Here is a 23674-nt window from a genome sequence, read left to right on the forward strand (position 1 = left end):
TGAATTCACGATTCAACGATTGTAGTGTTGTACCTTGTACATTCATTAGTAGACAGTAGTTTTTGGTACACACGCAGCGTACAGCTAGGGTTATACGGATTATTGCTTCCCATTTGTTGATGGTAAGTTTATTAAGTATTGGAATTTAATTATATATATATATATATATTTTTTTTTGCTCATATTATAATTATTTTTTTTGTAGAGATTTCAATTAATAAATAGGTAGGTACACAAAACATATTTGTGTAGATACAACAGTATTGGTTTAGATATGTAAAACAAAGTTCGTTTCATTAACATGGGTACAAAAATAAAATACTATTTTGTTTAATAATATTATAATTCAAATTATTTTATGTTTTATTATTGTATTATTTGTTTTTGAATTTTATTTCCATTTAATAAAACTATTTAAGAGGACGCTACACCCGCTTGTGTTGTACTTATACAAAAAAAATTCATATTGTTTTATAATATATTAATTTTTGTGTTCTTTAAACATGAATACCTTTTTTTGTAGTTCTAATATCGAACAAATAAAAACGATATTTCACAGAAAAAATTCTCCGTTTTATGTGGTGAAAATTTCGTTTCTTAGTTATAACTGTATATTTCTCGATTGTTTCCCGCGCGAAACAGTTTTTGTAATGTTACGCACTTGTAAGACGGAGACAACACATGCGGGTGTAGCGTCCTCTTAAGATATTTTCGAATGTGATACGCATTATTATCAATTAAAAGAGCTTTGAAATCAAAGCATAAACTAACTATAAAAGCTATACCTATAAATTATGCTATCAAATGTTATGTCATGTAATATCATAATATAATAAACCATTGAAAACTGAATGATTCAACCTGTTACTTTTCAATGTTTCTTAATCTAAGTTATCTTTCTTACTGTTTATGTTTAAGTACCTAGGTAATCAGTTTTTTAAGTTCATACATAATAAGCTATATGCACCTATATAGTTATATTACTAAACGAGTAATGTGTTAGGTACCAGCATTTATGGATTTATAAATTTTGAACTATACAAATTGAACGATTAAATTTACCTATTAAAATATAAATAAATTATGCGTAGATACTTAAATAAGCCAATGTTATAATACCAATGTTTTTTTAAAGTTAATAATATATTAATATTAATATAATACTTAGGTACTTACATGCTGTTATATCTATAAATAATTATTAAATTCATAATAGTGATGTCTATAACAAGAAATTCGTTAAAGTTGTAAATAAAACAAAATTAAGAGATTACAATAAGAATATAATATAATTGATTAGAATTAAAATAAGTATGATCTTATTTTATGTTTATTTTATTACAGATAAGTTTTGATTGGCAGAAGCTTAATTCATTAAGTCGTTCAAAATATTCAAAATGATACGTTTCTTGAGCAAATTACCTCATAAGATAGCTGGACAAAATGTGGCCATTAATATTATGTCTAGGAATATGGCTTGTAATGCACCACAAAAAATGGAAGATTATTTCAAGGACAAAAAAATTATAGTTACTGGATCTTGTGCAGGTTTGTTACACAAATAAATAATATTTAATATTATATATATATATATATAAATCTTTGTTAAAGTTGACTGCAATCATATTCTTTTATACAGTATAGTGCTATAATATCTATGCATAAAGTTTAATGCTCAAATTATTTAGTATAATATAATATCAATAAAAATGTATGATTGAATGAGAAATTAATATCATGGTTAATTATTAATTATTGTACCTTAAATTTTTATTTTTTTAATATTAACCTATAATTCAATAAAATACAATATTTTTATGTTCTAGAGATATTTATCTGAACATTTTGATATTATATTAATATTTATCATGGCACTAGTAAAATTTAGTATTTACTAATAATTAGTTATGTTTAGATGAGTTTCAAGTATCATCACCAGATAATCTACGCTTGAATTAGGTATTCATTTAAAATGCATATTTACAGTGAAACTTCCATATTACAGAAACCAGTGGGCAATAATAAAAAAAATAATAAATATATATATATATATATATAATATTAAGTGATAGTAATTTGTGTTTAAAAATTTAATATATTCTGAACCAACAAATAAAATTAAAATCAGACTGTCATAAAAAGAACACATTTCGAAGCTAAATAAGATATGTTTTGTATAAAAATGTCGACTACCTAAAATAAGTGCTTTAATTATCAATACAGTATCAATAGAGTATAACTTGAATTTTACAAAAAGTCTGATACGATTAAAAACATTTGAATGGTTAATTACCTTTGATATTACTTGTTAGTCGGTTTATCTGCAGTTAAACCTTTACATTTTAAAATTCTTTATCTCAAAAATACAGGATGTGTTACTTAAAGTGATTATAAAAACAAATTAAAATATTTTCTTATCTTTAATTTTATGTTAATAAACCTATATTGACTTATAACAAAATATTTATCTATTTCTTTACTGTTACATCATTTAGTTTAAGATTTTTAAGTGTGAAATATAATAACTATCTATTTATTGTTTAAATACAATTATTTAATTATATAGTAAATTTTAATAATTATTATTACCACTAATTTTTTTAGTTTTATTAAATATTAATTATACCTAATAATATATTGATAGATGCTTGATAGTAATGCATTGTTTAGTGTTATAACCCCCTTAATTAAGTGTTTTATTAGTTATAAATAAGTATAACTCATTATATGTTTTAAGGACATATTTTAACAACAATAAACTTGTTTTTAATACTGATTGGTGAATTATTTGATGAATAATATTAAACTTAACCTAATTTATTTCTTAGGCATGGGTGAAAAAATTACACAGAGACTACTAGACTTAGGTGCATTTGTCTATGCAGTGGTAGAGAAGGAAGAGGGAGCTGCTAAAGCATTACCGAGAACAAAACAAATATTTTGTGATGTTTCAAATTGGGATGACACTTATAAGAAAATGTACGATATCGGTCCAGTTCATGGATTGGTCAACAATGCTGGTGTAGCTGTTATTGAACCATTTTTTGAAGTCACTGAACATGGTTGGAATAAGTAAGTAAAATCTTAGTTTTTCTTGTAAACCTAGTAGGTATTTAAACATTTTAAACCCTTACAAGTAAATACCTATCTATAAGATTTTAATTCTGAATTTACTTTAAGGATCTGATTATTGGAACTTAAAATTTGCTTTCCTCGTCAGTTTGGTAGCCATAAGATCATTGTGGACTTATGCCTGCTTTACACCCAAATTGTTATAGAATTAACTTTCATTATCTATATCAATGTTTTTTTAACCTTTTAACTGTGATGATCCTTCAAAAAAATATTCAATTATTTAGCAATCTAACACATATTTTATACAGATAGTAAGTACTTATTTAGATCACAGTCAAGAATAAATACTACCAATACTATCAAAACAATTTTGAAACATAATATAGATATATTATAGTCATGACAAATGATTATTGTTTTATAAGAAAGTAAATAACTTTGACCATTACTATAGCTTTATTACCTATTACATTGTTTTTTTTTTCAAATAATAAATGAAATATTTTTTTGTTCAGGACATTGAATATTAATGCCAGAGCCTTGGTGAGAATAAGTCAGGCAGTGGCCAAAAACATGATTGATGCCGGCATAAAAGGATCTATTGTCAATATTTCTTCAACAATTTCAACAGTAAGTTACAATAACAAATATATAAAGTACATTCTATAATTAATAATTGACACAATAACTATAGTATATACTTATGTAGTTATAAATCATATAAATATACCAACCTAAACCTACAATATAATATGACATTGTCTTAACAAAATAACTTATAGTTTTATGAATGTTCTAAATTGTGTATAAAATTGTTCCTGATAAACATTGTACATTTTATACTGTACATATTGATATAAAATTATAGCTATAAGTATGAAATATTCACATGAAATTTTCTCTTTGAAATATAGAAAAATACATTTTTAATCTTGAGTTTTTTTGGTATGTTTCATGAATTCATCATTAAATGGTTGGATTAATTTCATATCTGATTATTAATATTTTATTCTCAATCATAATCTGGAGCCGATAGATGATACATTATTAGGCAATTTATATAATTTATAATATAACAATATGTCTATAACATTTTCCACTTAACATTAAGCAGAGCTTAGGTAGGTATTTACTGGACTTTCTATTGACATTTTAAATTAAATTAAAATTTGATTTTTTATTTTTAATCCAAATTAAATTGTCATGAAGATTTTGTGAAATATTTCAATAAAATAAATTTTATGAATTTCAGACCCCAAATAAATATAATTATTTATCAATATTAATGCACGTTTAAAAACAAAACACAAATTAAATACATCTTATAGCTGCTATAGGTGTTTGTGTCTCATAATATGATTTATAATATTTACGTTTAACTTTCTAGAGAGCCATACCTGATCATACGACATACTGCGCATCTAAAGGAGCTGTGAATCAAATAACCAGAACAATGGCTATTGAGCTTGGTAAATTTGGTGTCCGTACCAACAGTGTAAATCCAACTGTTGTGTTGACTCGTATGGGTAAAATTGCATGGTCAGATCCTGAAAAGTCGGAACCCATAATGAAACGAATCCCACTGGGCAGGTTTGCAGGTTTGTGTACAATAGAGTTCTTAGAGTGTACTGAAATGAAAATTTATTTCAATAAGCACACTTGTTTGTCAAACATATGCAAAATATATTATAATATTCAAATAATGTTATATTTTAGAAACTGACGACATTGCGAACGCTGTGATTTTCATGCTCAGTGATTATTCTACCATGGTAAACGGAACATCTCTTGTAGTTGACGGCGGATTCTTGGCAGGATAAACAACTTCAATGCAAAACAAAGTTATTAAAGAATTCACTAATTTTACATAAAAATCTATTTTTTTTCTCAATATTTCATGCCTAACATTATAATATGTAAAATATATTAGTAGGTACATTTATTCTATACATTTTACTATAACTTATATAGTTTTTTCAAAATAAACTGTGAATTCTGAAGCATAATATACTTTACTTTTATTTTAAAACAATGTTTCTGCTTTCAACAACTCGTAATTTTTTTTTCAAACATGAACAAACATAACACAAATGTACATATAAACCCCACAAACATTTGATTCAAATACTTAACTTTTATGTTTCTATTTTATAAAATTTTATGATAAATATTGCTCTATAATAATAATAAATTTGTCACTTGCTTATAACATATTAATATTTAAGTAAGGTTGAGTGGGGCAAATTTGAATGAAAATTAAATTTTTTTTTAGTTAATTTTAACTTTAATATTGTTAAATGTTCATATTATTTTAGCACTTATTTAAATCTATGTGAGGCAAATTTGTATGAGACTTTATACTAAAAGAATTGACACGCATAACAGTTTAGGCACTTTAGCTACTTAGGTATTAATTTAACAAACTCACTCAGTATATATAATTAACATTGAACATAATAATGTATAAAATATAAATCATGTTCGAATAGAATATTAAGTTATAACATACAAATTTTTATTTTAGTTAAAATGAAATATAAAGCATGATGCTACTTTTGGTAAATTTTTAATTTTTTAATATTAAAAAGGAAAAACTTAAAAATTGATAAAAAATTTTTTGAAATTTTCAATATAACCAATTTGTAAATCTTATTTTCAGAAAAATTTATATGATAAAAACATTTATTTAATGAAATGTCTGATTTTTTACAATTTTTTTAAATATCAATATTTTCGTTAAGTATAAATTACGATCTAGTTTATGTTAGAAACATTTTAATTTCAAAAAATATTTTATATGAACACTATAGATTAATTTTAAAATATAATTAATTTTTTACTATAAAAATATTATTTGGTCAATAAACTCATTTTTTAAAATTAAAATGTTTCTAACATAAACTATTATTAGATTGTAATTTACTTAACAAAAATATTGATTTTTAAAAAATCAGCCATTTGACTTAAATTAATGTTTTTACCATACAAATTTTTCTGACGATAAGATTAACAAATTGGTTATATTGAATATTTCGAAAAAAATTTTCATCTATTTTTAAGTTTTTTATTTTCAATATTAAAAAATAAAAAATGTAGCGAAAGTGTCTATGAATTATATTTAAAAGAAATTAAAAAAAAATATTGATTAGAACAAAAGTTATTTCATTTGTCAGATCTCCGTAGGATACCTGTTTAAGATATATACCGTTAATACCCTAAACATGTTGATACTTAAGGAAAGTCAATTTTCAAAGAGTTCAGTTCTGAATAAGCAATTTTAGTAAGCTTGTTAGTTTTGTGTAAACGGATCATTGTGTATAAGAAGTATCGGAGCGCTTTCGTAGTTTCGCACGTACGTATATCTCAAAAACGCACTTCATGATTACACATATATTAACAAAATATCAAAATTACTGATCTAAAATTACAATTTTTAATACATTACATCCATATAATATAGATAATTAATAGAATGAAATGAAATTTTAAATTTTAAAAAGTTCAATATTAGGAAAAAACCATTGTTGATACATATTCATCAATATTTGAGTTTGGCCCCTGTTATGAAATAAAATTTCTAAGATATAATTGAAAAGTACACAATAATATATAGGGCTTATTTTAGATGTTTCACCATCCAGTGATAATATTTAAATAGTATATCTATTGTCCATAAATATATTGTCAAAATGCTGCTTCATTAAAAACTTAAAATTGCCATTGCGTGATTTAATTAGGATGTGAATATATTTATTACTCTACCAACCATCATTTTTCTAATGCAATTACTTTTTTTTTGCGTTAAAAATTAATAATAATTCATACATTATTCATTTATTTTTAAAATCTAAAAGTTTCATATTGTGTAATTTCCTAAAATTTATCTCAATGAATTTCATTGAATTTGTATAATATATTGTATATATGTTTTTATAAGCAATTTAAAAAACAATTATGTAATTGGCCAAAAAGTAATGTTTTTGTATAAATTATAATAATATTAAATATAATATTTTAGTTTATTATATTTTTATGCAAAAAATATACAGATTTTTAATTTATCACATTTGTAGATTTTATTTCTTATAGAAGAAAACGATTGGAATGCAGAAGAATATGTTAATGTGCCAAACATTTTGGGAGACTTGTTTGAGTCATTGATTGGTCATTGGTGCAACATATTCAGACTAATAGAGATTTTAATTTTGTATGGGCTATTAATTAGAGATTTTTAGAACAATAAATCAGTAAATTAACAGATATTCTTTAACTAGTTTTTTTTATCAATCGATAATCAACATGTTATCAGCTAATATCTACGTTATGCGGACGATAACATATTGCGCATGCGCACCACGAGCGGTGTATTCCTGTATTTAAACGCTCCTATCAAGAGTACGAACTCTAACCTCAAATAAAAAAATACAAATTAATACCAACCACCAGGCTTTGTGCATAGCGCATAATGGGTGTTACCAATATAATATTATCGTTGCGTCAGCCACAAGTCAGTGGTTCATGAATTCACGATTCAACGATTGTAGTGTTGTACCTTGTACATTCATTAGTAGACAGTAGTTTTTGGTACACACGCAGCGTACAGCTAGGGTTATACGGATTATTGCTTCCCATTTGTTGATGGTAAGTTTATTAAGTATTGGAATTTAATTATATATATATATATATATTTTTTTTTGCTCATATTATAATTATTTTTTTTGTAGAGATTTCAATTAATAAATAGGTAGGTACACAAAACATATTTGTGTAGATACAACAGTATTGGTTTAGATATGTAAAACAAAGTTCGTTTCATTAACATGGGTACAAAAATAAAATACTATTTTGTTTAATAATATTATAATTCAAATTATTTTATGTTTTATTATTGTATTATTTGTTTTTGAATTTTATTTCCATTTAATAAAACTATTTAAGAGGACGCTACACCCGCTTGTGTTGTACTTATACAAAAAAAATTCATATTGTTTTATAATATATTAATTTTTGTGTTCTTTAAACATGAATACCTTTTTTTGTAGTTCTAATATCGAACAAATAAAAACGATATTTCACAGAAAAAATTCTCCGTTTTATGTGGTGAAAATTTCGTTTCTTAGTTATAACTGTATATTTCTCGATTGTTTCCCGCGCGAAACAGTTTTTGTAATGTTACGCACTTGTAAGACGGAGACAACACATGCGGGTGTAGCGTCCTCTTAAGATATTTTCGAATGTGATACGCATTATTATCAATTAAAAGAGCTTTGAAATCAAAGCATAAACTAACTATAAAAGCTATACCTATAAATTATGCTATCAAATGTTATGTCATGTAATATCATAATATAATAAACCATTGAAAACTGAATGATTCAACCTGTTACTTTTCAATGTTTCTTAATCTAAGTTATCTTTCTTACTGTTTATGTTTAAGTACCTAGGTAATCAGTTTTTTAAGTTCATACATAATAAGCTATATGCACCTATATAGTTATATTACTAAACGAGTAATGTGTTAGGTACCAGCATTTATGGATTTATAAATTTTGAACTATACAAATTGAACGATTAAATTTACCTATTAAAATATAAATAAATTATGCGTAGATACTTAAATAAGCCAATGTTATAATACCAATGTTTTTTTAAAGTTAATAATATATTAATATTAATATAATACTTAGGTACTTACATGCTGTTATATCTATAAATAATTATTAAATTCATAATAGTGATGTCTATAACAAGAAATTCGTTAAAGTTGTAAATAAAACAAAATTAAGAGATTACAATAAGAATATAATATAATTGATTAGAATTAAAATAAGTATGATCTTATTTTATGTTTATTTTATTACAGATAAGTTTTGATTGGCAGAAGCTTAATTCATTAAGTCGTTCAAAATATTCAAAATGATACGTTTCTTGAGCAAATTACCTCATAAGATAGCTGGACAAAATGTGGCCATTAATATTATGTCTAGGAATATGGCTTGTAATGCACCACAAAAAATGGAAGATTATTTCAAGGACAAAAAAATTATAGTTACTGGATCTTGTGCAGGTTTGCTACACAAATAAATAATATTTAATATTATATATATATATATAAATCTTTGTTAAAGTTGACTGCAATCATATTCTTTTATAGAGTATAGTGCTATAATATCTATGCATAAAGTTTAATGCTCAAATTATTTAGTATAATATAATATCAATAAAAATGTATGATTGAATGAGAAATTAATATCATGGTTAATTATTAATTATTGTACCTTAAATTTTTATTTTTTTAATATTAACCTATAATTCAATAAAATACAATATTTTTATGTTCTAGAGATATTTATCTGAACATTTTGATATTATATTAATATTTATCATGGCACTAGTAAAATTTAGTATTTACTAATAATTAGTTATGTTTAGATGAGTTTCAAGTATCATCACCAGATAATCTACGCTTGAATTAGGTATTCATTTAAAATGCATATTTACAGTGAAACTTCCATATTACAGAAACCAGTGGGCAATAATAAAAAAAATAATAAATATATATATATATATATAATATTAAGTGATAGTAATTTGTGTTTAAAAATTTAATATATTCTGAACCAACAAATAAAATTAAAATCAGACTGTCATAAAAAGAACACATTTCGAAGCTAAATAAGATATGTTTTGTATAAAAATGTCGACTACCTAAAATAAGTGCTTTAATTATCAATACAGTATCAATAGAGTATAACTTGAATTTTACAAAAAGTCTGATACGATTAAAAACATTTGAATGGTTAATTACCTTTGATATTACTTGTTAGTCGGTTTATCTGCAGTTAAACCTTTACATTTTAAAATTCTTTATCTCAAAAATACAGGATGTGTTACTTAAAGTGATTATAAAAACAAATTAAAATATTTTCTTATCTTTAATTTTATGTTAATAAACCTATATTGACTTATAACAAAATATTTATCTATTTCTTTACTGTTACATCATTTAGTTTAAGATTTTTAAGTGTGAAATATAATAACTATCTATTTATTGTTTAAATACAATTATTTAATTATATAGTAAATTTTAATAATTATTATTACCACTAATTTTTTTAGTTTTATTAAATATTAATTATACCTAATAATATATTGATAGATGCTTGATAGTAATGCATTGTTTAGTGTTATAACCCCCTTAATTAAGTGTTTTATTAGTTATAAATAAGTATAACTCATTATATGTTTTAAGGACATATTTTAACAACAATAAACTTGTTTTTAATACTGATTGGTGAATTATTTGATGAATAATATTAAACTTAACCTAATTTATTTCTTAGGCATGGGTGAAAAAATTACACAGAGACTACTAGACTTAGGTGCATTTGTCTATGCAGTGGTAGAGAAGGAAGAGGGAGCTGCTAAAGCATTACCGAGAACAAAACAAATATTTTGTGATGTTTCAAATTGGGATGACACTTATAAGAAAATGTACGATATCGGTCCAGTTCATGGATTGGTCAACAATGCTGGTGTAGCTGTTATTGAACCATTTTTTGAAGTCACTGAACATGGTTGGAATAAGTAAGTAAAATCTTAGTTTTTCTTGTAAACCTAGTAGGTATTTAAACATTTTAAACCCTTACAAGTAAATACCTATCTATAAGATTTTAATTCTGAATTTACTTTAAGGATCTGATTATTGGAACTTAAAATTTGCTTTCCTCGTCAGTTTGGTAGCCATAAGATCATTGTGGACTTATGCCTGCTTTACACCCAAATTGTTATAGAATTAACTTTCATTATCTATATCAATGTTTTTTTAACCTTTTAACTGTGATGATCCTTCAAAAAAATATTCAATTATTTAGCAATCTAACACATATTTTATACAGATAGTAAGTACTTATTTAGATCACAGTCAAGAATAAATACTACCAATACTATCAAAACAATTTTGAAACATAATATAGATATATTATAGTCATGACAAATGATTATTGTTTTATAAGAAAGTAAATAACTTTGACCATTACTATAGCTTTATTACCTATTACATTGTTTTTTTTTTCAAATAATAAATGAAATATTTTTTTGTTCAGGACATTGAATATTAATGCCAGAGCCTTGGTGAGAATAAGTCAGGCAGTGGCCAAAAACATGATTGATGCCGGCATAAAAGGATCTATTGTCAATATTTCTTCAACAATTTCAACAGTAAGTTACAATAACAAATATATAAAGTACATTCTATAATTAATAATTGACACAATAACTATAGTATATACTTATGTAGTTATAAATCATATAAATATACCAACCTAAACCTACAATATAATATGACATTGTCTTAACAAAATAACTTATAGTTTTATGAATGTTCTAAATTGTGTATAAAATTGTTCCTGATAAACATTGTACATTTTATACTGTACATATTGATATAAAATTATAGCTATAAGTATGAAATATTCACATGAAATTTTCTCTTTGAAATATAGAAAAATACATTTTTAATCTTGAGTTTTTTTGGTATGTTTCATGAATTCATCATTAAATGGTTGGATTAATTTCATATCTGATTATTAATATTTTATTCTCAATCATAATCTGGAGCCGATAGATGATACATTATTAGGCAATTTATATAATTTATAATATAACAATATGTCTATAACATTTTCCACTTAACATTAAGCAGAGCTTAGGTAGGTATTTACTGGACTTTCTATTGACATTTTAAATTAAATTAAAATTTGATTTTTTATTTTTAATCCAAATTAAATTGTCATGAAGATTTTGTGAAATATTTCAATAAAATAAATTTTATGAATTTCAGACCCCAAATAAATATAATTATTTATCAATATTAATGCACGTTTAAAAACAAAACACAAATTAAATACATCTTATAGCTGCTATAGGTGTTTGTGTCTCATAATATGATTTATAATATTTACGTTTAACTTTCTAGAGAGCCATACCTGATCATACGACATACTGCGCATCTAAAGGAGCTGTGAATCAAATAACCAGAACAATGGCTATTGAGCTTGGTAAATTTGGTGTCCGTACCAACAGTGTAAATCCAACTGTTGTGTTGACTCGTATGGGTAAAATTGCATGGTCAGATCCTGAAAAGTCGGAACCCATAATGAAACGAATCCCACTGGGCAGGTTTGCAGGTTTGTGTACAATAGAGTTCTTAGAGTGTACTGAAATGAAAATTTATTTCAATAAGCACACTTGTTTGTCAAACATATGCAAAATATATTATAATATTCAAATAATGTTATATTTTAGAAACTGACGACATTGCGAACGCTGTGATTTTCATGCTCAGTGATTATTCTACCATGGTAAACGGAACATCTCTTGTAGTTGACGGCGGATTCTTGGCAGGATAAACAACTTCAATGCAAAACAAAGTTATTAAAGAATTCACTAATTTTACATAAAAATCTATTTTTTTTCTCAATATTTCATGCCTAACATTATAATATGTAAAATATATTAGTAGGTACATTTATTCTATACATTTTACTATAACTTATATAGTTTTTTCAAAATAAACTGTGAATTCTGAAGCATAATATACTTTACTTTTATTTTAAAACAATGTTTCTGCTTTCAACAACTCGTAATTTTTTTTTCAAACATGAACAAACATAACACAAATGTACATATAAACCCCACAAACATTTGATTCAAATACTTAACTTTTATGTTTCTATTTTATAAAATTTTATGATAAATATTGCTCTATAATAATAATAAATTTGTCACTTGCTTATAACATATTAATATTTAAGTAAGGTTGAGTGGGGCAAATTTGAATGAAAATTAAATTTTTTTTTAGTTAATTTTAACTTTAATATTGTTAAATGTTCATATTATTTTAGCACTTATTTAAATCTATGTGAGGCAAATTTGTATGAGACTTTATACTAAAAGAATTGACACGCATAACAGTTTAGGCACTTTAGCTACTTAGGTATTAATTTAACAAACTCACTCAGTATATATAATTAACATTGAACATAATAATGTATAAAATATAAATCATGTTCGAATAGAATATTAAGTTATAACATACAAATTTTTATTTTAGTTAAAATGAAATATAAAGCATGATGCTACTTTTGGTAAATTTTTAATTTTTTAATATTAAAAAGGAAAAACTTAAAAATTGATAAAAAATTTTTTGAAATTTTCAATATAACCAATTTGTAAATCTTATTTTCAGAAAAATTTATATGATAAAAACATTTATTTAATGAAATGTCTGATTTTTTACAATTTTTTTAAATATCAATATTTTCGTTAAGTATAAATTACGATCTAGTTTATGTTAGAAACATTTTAATTTCAAAAAATATTTTATATGAACACTATAGATTAATTTTAAAATATAATTAATTTTTTACTATAAAAATATTATTTGGTCAATAAACTCATTTTTTAAAATTAAAATGTTTCTAACATAAACTATTATTAGATTGTAATTTACTTAACAAAAATATTGATTTTTAAAAAATCAGCCATTTGACTTAAATTAATGTTTTTACCATACAAATTTTTCTGACGATAAGATTAACAAATTGGTTATATTGAATATTTCGAAAAAAATTTTCATCTATTTTTAAGTTTTTTATTTTCAATATTAAAAAATAAAAAATGTAGCGAAAGTGTCTATGAATTATATTTAAAAGAAATTAAAAAAAAATATTGATTAGAACAAAAGTTATTTCATTTGTCAGATCTCCGTAGGATACCTGTTTAAGATATATACCGTTAATACCCTAAACATGTTGATACTTAAGGAAAGTCAATTTTCAAAGAGTTCAGTTCTGAATAAGCAATTTTAGTAAGCTTGTTAGTTTTGTGTAAACGGATCATCGTGTATAAGAAATATCGGAGCGCTTTCGTAGTTTCGCACGTACGTATATCTCAAAAACGCACTTCATGATTATACATATATTAACAATATATCAAAATTACTGATCTAAAATTACAATTTTTAATACATTACATCCATATAATATAGATAATTAATAGAATGAAATGAAATTTTAAATTTTAAAAAGTTCAATATTAGGAAAAAACCATTGTTGATACATATTCATCAATATTTGAGTTTGGCCCCTGTTATGAAATAAAATTTCTAAGATATAATTGAAAAGTACACAATAATATATAGGGCTTATTTTAGATGTTTCACCATCCAGTGATAATATTTAAATAGTATATCTATTGTCCATAAATATATTGTCAAAATGCTGCTTCATTAAAAACTTAAAATTGCCATTGCGTGATTTAATTAGGATGTGAATATATTTATTACTCTACCAACCATCATTTTTCTAATGCAATTACTTTTTTTTTGCGTTAAAAATTAATAATAATTCATACATTATTCATTTATTTTTAAAATCTAAAAGTTTCATATTGTGTAATTTCCTAAAATTTATCTCAATGAATTTCATTGAATTTGTATAATATATTGTATATATGTTTTTATAAGCAATTTAAAAAACAATTATGTAATTGGCCAAAAAGTAATGTTTTTGTATAAATTATAATAATATTAAATATAATATTTTAGTTTATTATATTTTTATGCAAAAAATATACAGATTTTTAATTTATCACATTTTTAGATTTTATTTCTTATAGAAGAAAACGATTGGAATGCAGAAGAATATGTTAATGTGCCAAACATTTTGGGAGACTTGTTTGAGTCATTGATTGGTCATTGGTGCAACATATTCAGACTAATAGAGATTTTAATTTTGTATGGGCTATTAATTAGAGATTTTTAGAACAATAAATCAGTAAATTAACAGATATTCTTTAACTAGTTTTTTTTATCAATCGATAATCAACATGTTATCAGCTAATATCTACGTTATGCGGACGATAACATATTGCGCATGCGCACCACGAGCGGTGTATTCCTGTATTTAAACGCTCCTATCAAGAGTACGAACTCTAACCTCAAATAAAAAAATACAAATTAATACCAACCACCAGGCTTTGTGCATAGCGCATAATGGGTGTTACCAATATAATATTATCGTTGCGTCAGCCACAAGTCAGTGGTTCATGAATTCACGATTCAACGATTGTAGTGTTGTACCTTGTACATTCATTAGTAGACAGTAGTTTTTGGTACACACGCAGCGTACAGCTAGGGTTATACGGATTATTGCTTCCCATTTGTTGATGGTAAGTTTATTAAGTATTGGAATTTAATTATATATATATATATATTTTTTTTTGCTCATATTATAATTATTTTTTTTGTAGAGATTTCAATTAATAAATAGGTAGGTACACAAAACATATTTGTGTAGATACAACAGTATTGGTTTAGATATGTAAAACAAAGTTCGTTTCATTAACATGGGTACAAAAATAAAATACTATTTTGTTTAATAATATTATAATTCAAATTATTTTATGTTTTATTATTGTATTATTTGTTTTTGAATTTTATTTCCATTTAATAAAACTATTTAAGAGGACGCTACACCCGCTTGTGTTGTACTTATACAAAAAAAAATTCATATTGTTTTATAATATATTAATTTTTGTGTTCTTTAAACATGAATACCTTTTTTTGTAGTTCTAATATCGAACAAATAAAAACGATATTTCACAGAAAAAATTCTCCGTTTTATGTGGTGAAAATTTCGTTTCTTAGTTATAACTGTATATTTCTCGATTCTTTCCCGCGCGAAACAGTTTTTGTAATGTTACGCACTTGTAAGACGGAGACAACACATGCGGGTGTAGCGTCCTCTTAAGATATTTTCGAATGTGATACGCATTATTATCAATTAAAAGAGCTTTGAAATCAAAGCATAAACTAACTATAAAAGCTATACCTATAAATTATGCTATCAAATGTTATGTCATGTAATATCATAATATAATAAACCATTGAAAACTGAATGATTCAACCTGTTACTTTTCAATGTTTCTTAATCTAAGTTATCTTTCTTACTGTTTATGTTTAAGTACCTAGGTAATCAGTTTTTTAAGTTCATACATAATAAGCTATATGCACCTATATAGTTATATTACTAAACGAGTAATGTGTTAGGTACCAGCATTTATGGATTTATAAATTTTGAACTATACAAATTGAACGATTAAATTTACCTATTAAAATATAAATAAATTATGCGTAGATACTTAAATAAGCCAATGTTATAATACCAATGTTTTTTTAAAGTTAATAATATATTAATATTAATATAATACTTAGGTACTTACATGCTGTTATATCTATAAATAATTATTAAATTCATAATAGTGATGTCTATAACAAGAAATTCGTTAAAGTTGTAAATAAAACAAAATTAAGAGATTACAATAAGAATATAATATAATTGATTAGAATTAAAATAAGTATGATCTTATTTTATGTTTATTTTATTACAGATAAGTTTTGATTGGCAGAAGCTTAATTCATTAAGTCGTTCAAAATATTCAAAATGATACGTTTCTTGAGCAAATTACCTCATAAGATAGCTGGACAAAATGTGGCCATTAATATTATGTCTAGGAATATGGCTTGTAATGCACCACAAAAAATGGAAGATTATTTCAAGGACAAAAAAATTATAGTTACTGGATCTTGTGCAGGTTTGCTACACAAATAAATAATATTTAATATTATATATATATATATAAATCTTTGTTAAAGTTGACTGCAATCATATTCTTTTATAGAGTATAGTGCTATAATATCTATGCATAAAGTTTAATGCTCAAATTATTTAGTATAATATAATATAAATAAAAATGTATGATTGAATGAGAAATTAATATCATGGTTAATTATTAATTATTGTACCTTAAATTTTTATTTTTTTAATATTAACCTATAATTCAATAAAATACAATATTTTTATGTTCTAGAGATATTTATCTGAACATTTTGATATTATATTAATATTTATCATGGCACTAGTAAAATTTAGTATTTACTAATAATTAGTTATGTTTAGATGAGTTTCAAGTATCATCACCAGATAATCTACGCTTGAATTAGGTATTCATTTAAAATGCATATTTACAGTGAAACTTCCATATTACAGAAACCAGTGGGCAATAATAAAAAAAATAATAAATATATATATATATATAATATTAAGTGATAGTAATTTGTGTTTAAAAATTTAATATATTCTGAACCAACAAATAAAATTAAAATCAGACTGTCATAAAAAGAACACATTTCGAAGCTAAATAAGATATTTTTTGTATAAAAATGTCGACTACCTAAAATAAGTGCTTTAATTATCAATACAGTATCAATAGAGTATAACTTGAATTTTACAAAAAGTCTGATACGATTAAAAACATTTGAATGGTTAATTACCTTTGATATTACTTGTTAGTCGGTTTATCTGCAGTTAAACCTTTACATTTTAAAATTCTTTATCTCAAAAATACAGGATGTGTTACTTAAAGTGATTATAAAAACAAATTAAAATATTTTCTTATCTTTAATTTTATGTTAATAAACCTATATTGACTTATAACAAAATATTTATCTATTTCTTTACTGTTACATCATTTAGTTTAAGATTTTTAAGTGTGAAATATAATAACTATCTATTTATTGTTTAAATACAATTATTTAATTATATAGTAAATTTTAATAATTATTATTACCACTAATTTTTTTAGTTTTATTAAATATTAATTATACCTAATAATATATTGATAGATGCTTGATAGTAATGCATTGTTTAATGTTATAACCCCCTTAATTAAGTGTTTTATTAGTTATAAATAAGTATAACTCATTATATGTTTTAAGGACATATTTTAACAACAATAAACTTGTTTTTAATACTGATTGGTGAATTATTTGATGAATAATATTAAACTTAACCTAATTTATTTCTTAGGCATGGGTGAAAAAATTACACAGAGACTACTAGACTTAGGTGCATTTGTCTATGCAGTGGTAGAGAAGGAAGAGGGAGCTGCTAAAGCATTACCGAGAACAAAACAAATATTTTGTGATGTTTCAAATTGGGATGACACTTATAAGAAAATGTACGATATCGGTCCAGTTCATGGATTGGTCAACAATGCTGGTGTAGCTGTTATTGAACCATTTTTTGAAGTCACTGAACATGGTTGGAATAAGTAAGTAAAATCTTAGTTTTTCTTGTAAACCTAGTAGGTATTTAAACATTTTAAACCCTTACAAGTAAATACCTATCTATAAGATTTTAATTCTGAATTTACTTTAAGGATCTGATTATTGGAACTTAAAATTTGCTTTCCTCGTCAGTTTGGTAGCCATAAGATCATTGCGGACTTATGCCTGCTTTACACCCAAATTGTTATAGAATTAACTTTCATTATCTATATCAATGTTTTTTTAACCTTTTAACTGTGATGATCCTTCAAAAAAATATTCAATTATTTAGCAATCTAACACATATTTTATACAGATAGTAAGTACTTATTTAGATCACAGTCAAGAATAAATACTACCAATACTATCAAAACAATTTTGAAACATAATATAGATATATTATAGTCATGACAAATGATTATTGTTTTATAAGAAAGTAAATAACTTTGACCATTACTATAGCTTTATTACCTATTACATTGTTTTTTTTTCAAATAATAAATGAAATATTTTTTTGTTCAGGACATTGAATATTAATGCCAGAGCCTTGGTGAGAATAAGTCAGGCAGTGGCCAAAAACATGATTGATGCCGGCATAAAAGGATCTATTGTCAATATTTCTTCAACAATTTCAACAGTAAGTTACAATAACAAATATATAAAGTACATTCTATAATTAATAATTGACACAATAACTATAGTATATACTTATGTAGTTATAAATCATATAAATATACCAACCTAAACCTACAATATAATATGACATTGTCTTAACAAAATAACTTATAGTTTTATGAATGTTCTAAATTGTGTATAAAATTGTTCCTGATAAACATTGTACATTTTATACTGTACATATTGATATAAAATTATAGCTATAAGTATGAAATATTCACATGAAATTTTCTCTTTGAAATATAGAAAAATACATTTTTAAACTTGAGTTTTTTTGGTATGTTTCATGAATTCATCATTAAATGGTTGGATTAATTTCATATCTGATTATTAATATTTTATTCTCAATCATAATCTGGAGCCGATAGATGATACATTATTAGGCAATTTATATAATTTATAATATAACAATATGTCTATAACATTTTCCACTTAACATTAAGCAGAGCTTAGGTAGGTATTTACTGGACTTTCTATTGACATTTTAAATTAAATTAAAATTTGATTTTTTATTTTTAATCCAAATTAAATTGTCATGAAGATTTTGTGAAATATTTCAATAAAATAAATTTTATGAATTTCAGACCCCAAATAAATATAATTATTTATCAATATTAATGCACGTTTAAAAACAAAACACAAATTAAATACATCTTATAGCTGCTATAGGTGTTTGTGTCTCATAATATGATTTATAATATTTACGTTTAACTTTCTAGAGAGCCATACCTGATCATACGACATACTGCGCATCTAAAGGAGCTGTGAATCAAATAACCAGAACAATGGCTATTGAGCTTGGTAAATTTGGTGTCCGTACCAACAGTGTAAATCCAACTGTTGTGTTGACTCGTATGGGTAAAATTGCGTGGTCAGATCCTGAAAAGTCGGAACCCATAATGAAACGAATCCCACTGGGCAGGTTTGCAGGTTTGTGTACAATAGAGTTCTTAGAGTGTACTGAAATGAAAATTTATTTCAATAAGCACACTTGTTTGTCAAACATATGCAAAATATATTATAATATTCAAATAATGTTATATTTTAGAAACTGACGACATTGCGAACGCTGTTATTTTCATGCTCAGTGGTTATTCTACCATGGTAAACGGAACATCTCTTGTAGTTGACGGCGGATTCTTGGCAGGATAAACAACTTCAATGCAAAACAAAGTTATTAATGAATTCACTAATTTTACATAAAAATCTATTTTTTTTCTCAATATTTCATGCCTAACATTATAATATGTAAAATATATTAGTAGGTACATTTATTCTATACATTTTACTATAACTTATATAGTTTTTTCGAAATAAACTGTGAATTCTGAAGCATAATATACTTTACTTTTATTTTAAAACAATGTTTCTGCTTTCAACAACTCGTAATTTTTTTTTCAAACATGAACAAACATAACACAAATGTACATATAAACCCCACAAACATTTGATTCAAATACTTAACTTTTATGTTTCTATTTTATAAAATTTTATGATAAATATTGCTCTATAATAATAATAAATTTGTCACTTGCTTATAACATATTAATATTTAAGTAAGGTTGAGTGGGGCAAATTTGAATGAAAATTAAATTTTTTTTTAGTTAATTTTAACTTTAATATTGTTAAATGTTCATATTATTTTAGCACTTATTTAAATCTATGTGAGGCAAATTTGTATGAGACTTTATACTAAAAGAATTGACACACATAACAGTTTAGGCACTTTAGCTACTTAGGTATTAATTTAACAAACTCACTCAGTATATATAATTAACATTGAACATAATAATGTATAAAATATAAATCATGTTCGAATAGAATATTAAGTTATAACATACAAATTTTTATTTTAGTTAAAATGAAATATAAAGCATGATGCTACTTTTGGTAAATTTTTAATTTTTTAATATTAAAAAGGAAAAACTTAAAAATTGATAAAAAAATTTTTGAAATTTTCAATATAACCAATTTGTAAATCTTATTTTCAGAAAAATTTATATGATAAAAACATTTATTTAATGAAATGTCTGATTTTTTACAATTTTTTTAAATATCAATATTTTCGTTAAGTATAAATTACGATCTAGTTTATGTTAGAAACATTTTAATTTCAAAAAATATTTTATATGAACACTATAGATTAATTTTAAAATATAATTAATTTTTTACTATAAAAATATTATTTGGTCAATAAACTCATTTTTTAAAATTAAAATGTTTCTAACATAAACTATTATTAGATTGTAATTTACTTAACAAAAATATTGATTTTTAAAAAATCAGCCATTTGACTTAAATTAATGTTTTTACCATACAAATTTTTCAGACGATAAGATTAACAAATTGGTTATATTGAATATTTCGAAAAAAATTTTCATCTATTTTTAAGTTTTTTATTTTCAATATTAAAAAATAAAAAATGTAGCGAAAGTGTCTATGAATTATATTTAAAAGAAATTTAAAAAAAATATTGATTAGAACAAAAGTTATTTAATTTGTCAGATCTCCGTAGGATACCTGTTTAAGATATATACCGTTAATACCCTAAACATGTTGATACTTAAGGAAAGTCAATTTTCAAAGAGTTAAGTTCTGAATAAGCAATTTTAGTAAGCTTGTTAGTTTTGTGTAAACGGATCATTGTGTATAAGAAATATCGGAGCGCTTTCGTAGTTTCGCACGTACGTATATCTCAAAAACGCACTTCATGATTACACATATATTAACAAAATATCAAAATTACTGATCTAAAATTACAATTTTTAATACATTACATCCATATAATATAGATAATTAATAGAATGAAATGAAATTTTAAATTTTAAAAAGTTCAATATTAGGAAAAAACCATTGTTGATACATATTCATCAATATTTGAGTTTGGCCCCTGTTATGAAATAAAATTTCTAAGATATAATTGAAAAGTACACAATAATATATAGGGCTTATTTTAGATGTTTCACCATCCAGTGATAATATTTAAATAGTATATCTATTGTCCATAAATATATTGTCAAAATGCTGCTTCATTAAAAACTTAAAATTGCCATTGCGTGATTTAATTAGGATGTGAATATATTTATTACTCTACCAACCATCATTTTTCTTATGCAATTACTTTTTTTTTGCGTTAAAAATTAATAATAATTCATACATTATTCATTTATTTTTAAAATCTAAAAGTTTCATATTGTGTAATTTCCTAAAATTTATCTCAATGAACACACAGCGTACAGCTAGGGTTATACGGATTATTGCTTCCCATTTGTTGATGGTAAGTTTATTAAGTATTGGAATTTAATTATATATATATATATATTTTTTTTTTTGCTCATATTATAATTTTTTTTTTTGTAGAGATTTCAATTAATAAATAGGTAGGTACACAAAACATATTTGTGTAGATACAACAGTATTGGTTTAGATATGTAAAACAAAGTTCGTTTCATTAACATTGTAATGATATGCTCACACATCATGATTGTATGTTGTTTAAATACTCAATAAAATAAATAACAGTCAAGTTGTCGCACGCAGATAACAGTTAAAATCCAACAAAAAAAACACCATTGTCCACTGATGAAAGGAACGATTTGTATTATTTAATCACATGGGAACTTATACGTAGTTGTGACTATCTGGCACAACACGTGTGAGCTATTTCGTGTGCCACCAGAGCAGGGGATGGTCCAATGAGGATCTCTGTTGCCAAAGACAATGCTAAGTCTTTGGAAACGCAGAGGCCTTTGGGGGAGCCACCTACAACCCTGGCTAGCTGGACCACGTCGTCTCCTTCCATCAGTGCATGAGCACCACTCTTCAGTGCATGAACACCACTCTACAGTGCATGAGCACCACTCCTGAGTGCATGAGCACCACCCAAAACTAAAACAACCTCAAGAGTGCAGGAGCACCTAAAAACTTTTCAACACCAGACATTGCGAGCGACAGCTGGACCGTTTCTTTTTTAAAATCGAAATTTAACAGTGTTGTTTTTCTTTAATCTGAGTGTTTAATAAAAAACCTTTATTTATTTTATTACGTCAACTGCATATCAAAGACAGCTGCGAATAAGGTAAGGTGCATGCGCATCTATATTCATATATTTATATAATTTCATATATTATATTGTATTTATTAAATTTTTATAATTTAATAATTAACATTTTATTACTACGGTGTACTTGATCGTTCTCGAATCACGACCTCGAGAACCCTCCGACGATTAGGAGGAAGGTAATAGCGCAATTTTAATATTTATATCTATTAATATATAACTATTGGCAGGAGCCTTAGTTATATAATAGTTATATTAACTTAATTATTTTAGTCAAATTATTACTCATTCTAGAGTTTTATTTTTATTATTTTTATTTCTTTTCTTTTATTTTTGCGTTATTACAAAGTGGCGCCCAACATAAGTTCAGTTTATTTAGATAAATAAACTGAGAATTGATCAAGTACACTTCATATAAAATAAACAATATTATTTTATACATCATATTACTTTACACTAGTAAAAAAAAAAAAAAAGGCATATATAAATAATATATTGCTAATTAAAAACGGGATATAATTAAATTAAATTATAAGGAAATTTTATTTTATCCTTTATTTTAACCCGTAAATAAAACAAGAAAATTTTTTTTGTAAATCTTAGAAGATTCACAATTAATATTAAAAATCAAAACAAGGATATTTATATGTGCCTGCGTAATATGTATACTTTATAACCAGAATACATAATATTAA

General features: G+C 24.3%; 3 protein-coding genes across 3 annotated transcripts; all 3 read left to right on the top strand.

Moving 5' to 3' along the window:
• The first annotated feature begins 60 nt into the window (after positions 1–60).
• Positions 61–4920, top strand: LOC149060078 (L-xylulose reductase-like). Its single transcript, XM_089215959.1, has 6 exons — positions 61–122; positions 1345–1548; positions 2829–3072; positions 3591–3705; positions 4463–4673; positions 4792–4920. The coding sequence occupies exons 2-6, from the start codon at positions 1398–1400 to the stop codon at positions 4893–4895; spliced, it is 825 nt and encodes a 274-aa protein (XP_089072085.1). The 5' UTR covers positions 61–122; positions 1345–1397; the 3' UTR covers positions 4896–4920.
• A 2734-nt stretch (positions 4921–7654) lies between these two features.
• Positions 7655–12510, top strand: LOC149060079 (L-xylulose reductase-like). Its single transcript, XM_089215958.1, has 6 exons — positions 7655–7716; positions 8939–9142; positions 10419–10662; positions 11181–11295; positions 12053–12263; positions 12382–12510. Exons 2-6 carry the CDS (start codon positions 8992–8994, stop codon positions 12483–12485), a joined length of 825 nt encoding a protein of 274 aa, XP_089072084.1. The 5' UTR covers positions 7655–7716; positions 8939–8991; the 3' UTR covers positions 12486–12510.
• A 2734-nt stretch (positions 12511–15244) lies between these two features.
• LOC149060080 (L-xylulose reductase-like) lies at positions 15245–20097 on the top strand. Its single transcript, XM_089216049.1, has 6 exons — positions 15245–15306; positions 16528–16731; positions 18006–18249; positions 18767–18881; positions 19639–19849; positions 19968–20097. The coding sequence occupies exons 2-6, from the start codon at positions 16581–16583 to the stop codon at positions 20069–20071; spliced, it is 825 nt and encodes a 274-aa protein (XP_089072175.1). The 5' UTR covers positions 15245–15306; positions 16528–16580; the 3' UTR covers positions 20072–20097.
• The last annotated feature ends 3577 nt before the right edge of the window (positions 20098–23674 follow it).

This window comes from Diuraphis noxia, unplaced genomic scaffold (assembly GCF_037042655.1).
Source record: "Diuraphis noxia isolate RWA-SAM2 unplaced genomic scaffold, SU_Dnox_SAM2 contig0001, whole genome shotgun sequence".
Taxonomy (NCBI): domain Eukaryota; kingdom Metazoa; phylum Arthropoda; class Insecta; order Hemiptera; family Aphididae; genus Diuraphis; species Diuraphis noxia.

Bases quoted from the DNA above. Each gene is read 5' to 3' on its own strand.
- LOC149060078 (XM_089215959.1), top strand. From the start codon at position 1,398: ATGATACGTTTCTTGAGCAAATTACCTCATAAGATAGCTGGACAAAAT. The intron at 3,706-4,462 runs GTAAGTTACAAT...TTAACTTTCTAG, and splicing joins TTTCTTCAACAATTTCAACA to AGAGCCATACCTGATCATAC. The intron at 4,674-4,791 runs GTTTGTGTACAA...GTTATATTTTAG, and splicing joins CCCACTGGGCAGGTTTGCAG to AAACTGACGACATTGCGAAC.
- LOC149060079 (XM_089215958.1), top strand. From the start codon at position 8,992: ATGATACGTTTCTTGAGCAAATTACCTCATAAGATAGCTGGACAAAAT. The intron at 9,143-10,418 runs GTTTGCTACACA...TTTATTTCTTAG, and splicing joins AGTTACTGGATCTTGTGCAG to GCATGGGTGAAAAAATTACA. The intron at 11,296-12,052 runs GTAAGTTACAAT...TTAACTTTCTAG, and splicing joins TTTCTTCAACAATTTCAACA to AGAGCCATACCTGATCATAC.
- LOC149060080 (XM_089216049.1), top strand. From the start codon at position 16,581: ATGATACGTTTCTTGAGCAAATTACCTCATAAGATAGCTGGACAAAAT. The intron at 16,732-18,005 runs GTTTGCTACACA...TTTATTTCTTAG, and splicing joins AGTTACTGGATCTTGTGCAG to GCATGGGTGAAAAAATTACA. The intron at 18,250-18,766 runs GTAAGTAAAATC...TTTTTTGTTCAG, and splicing joins ACTGAACATGGTTGGAATAA to GACATTGAATATTAATGCCA.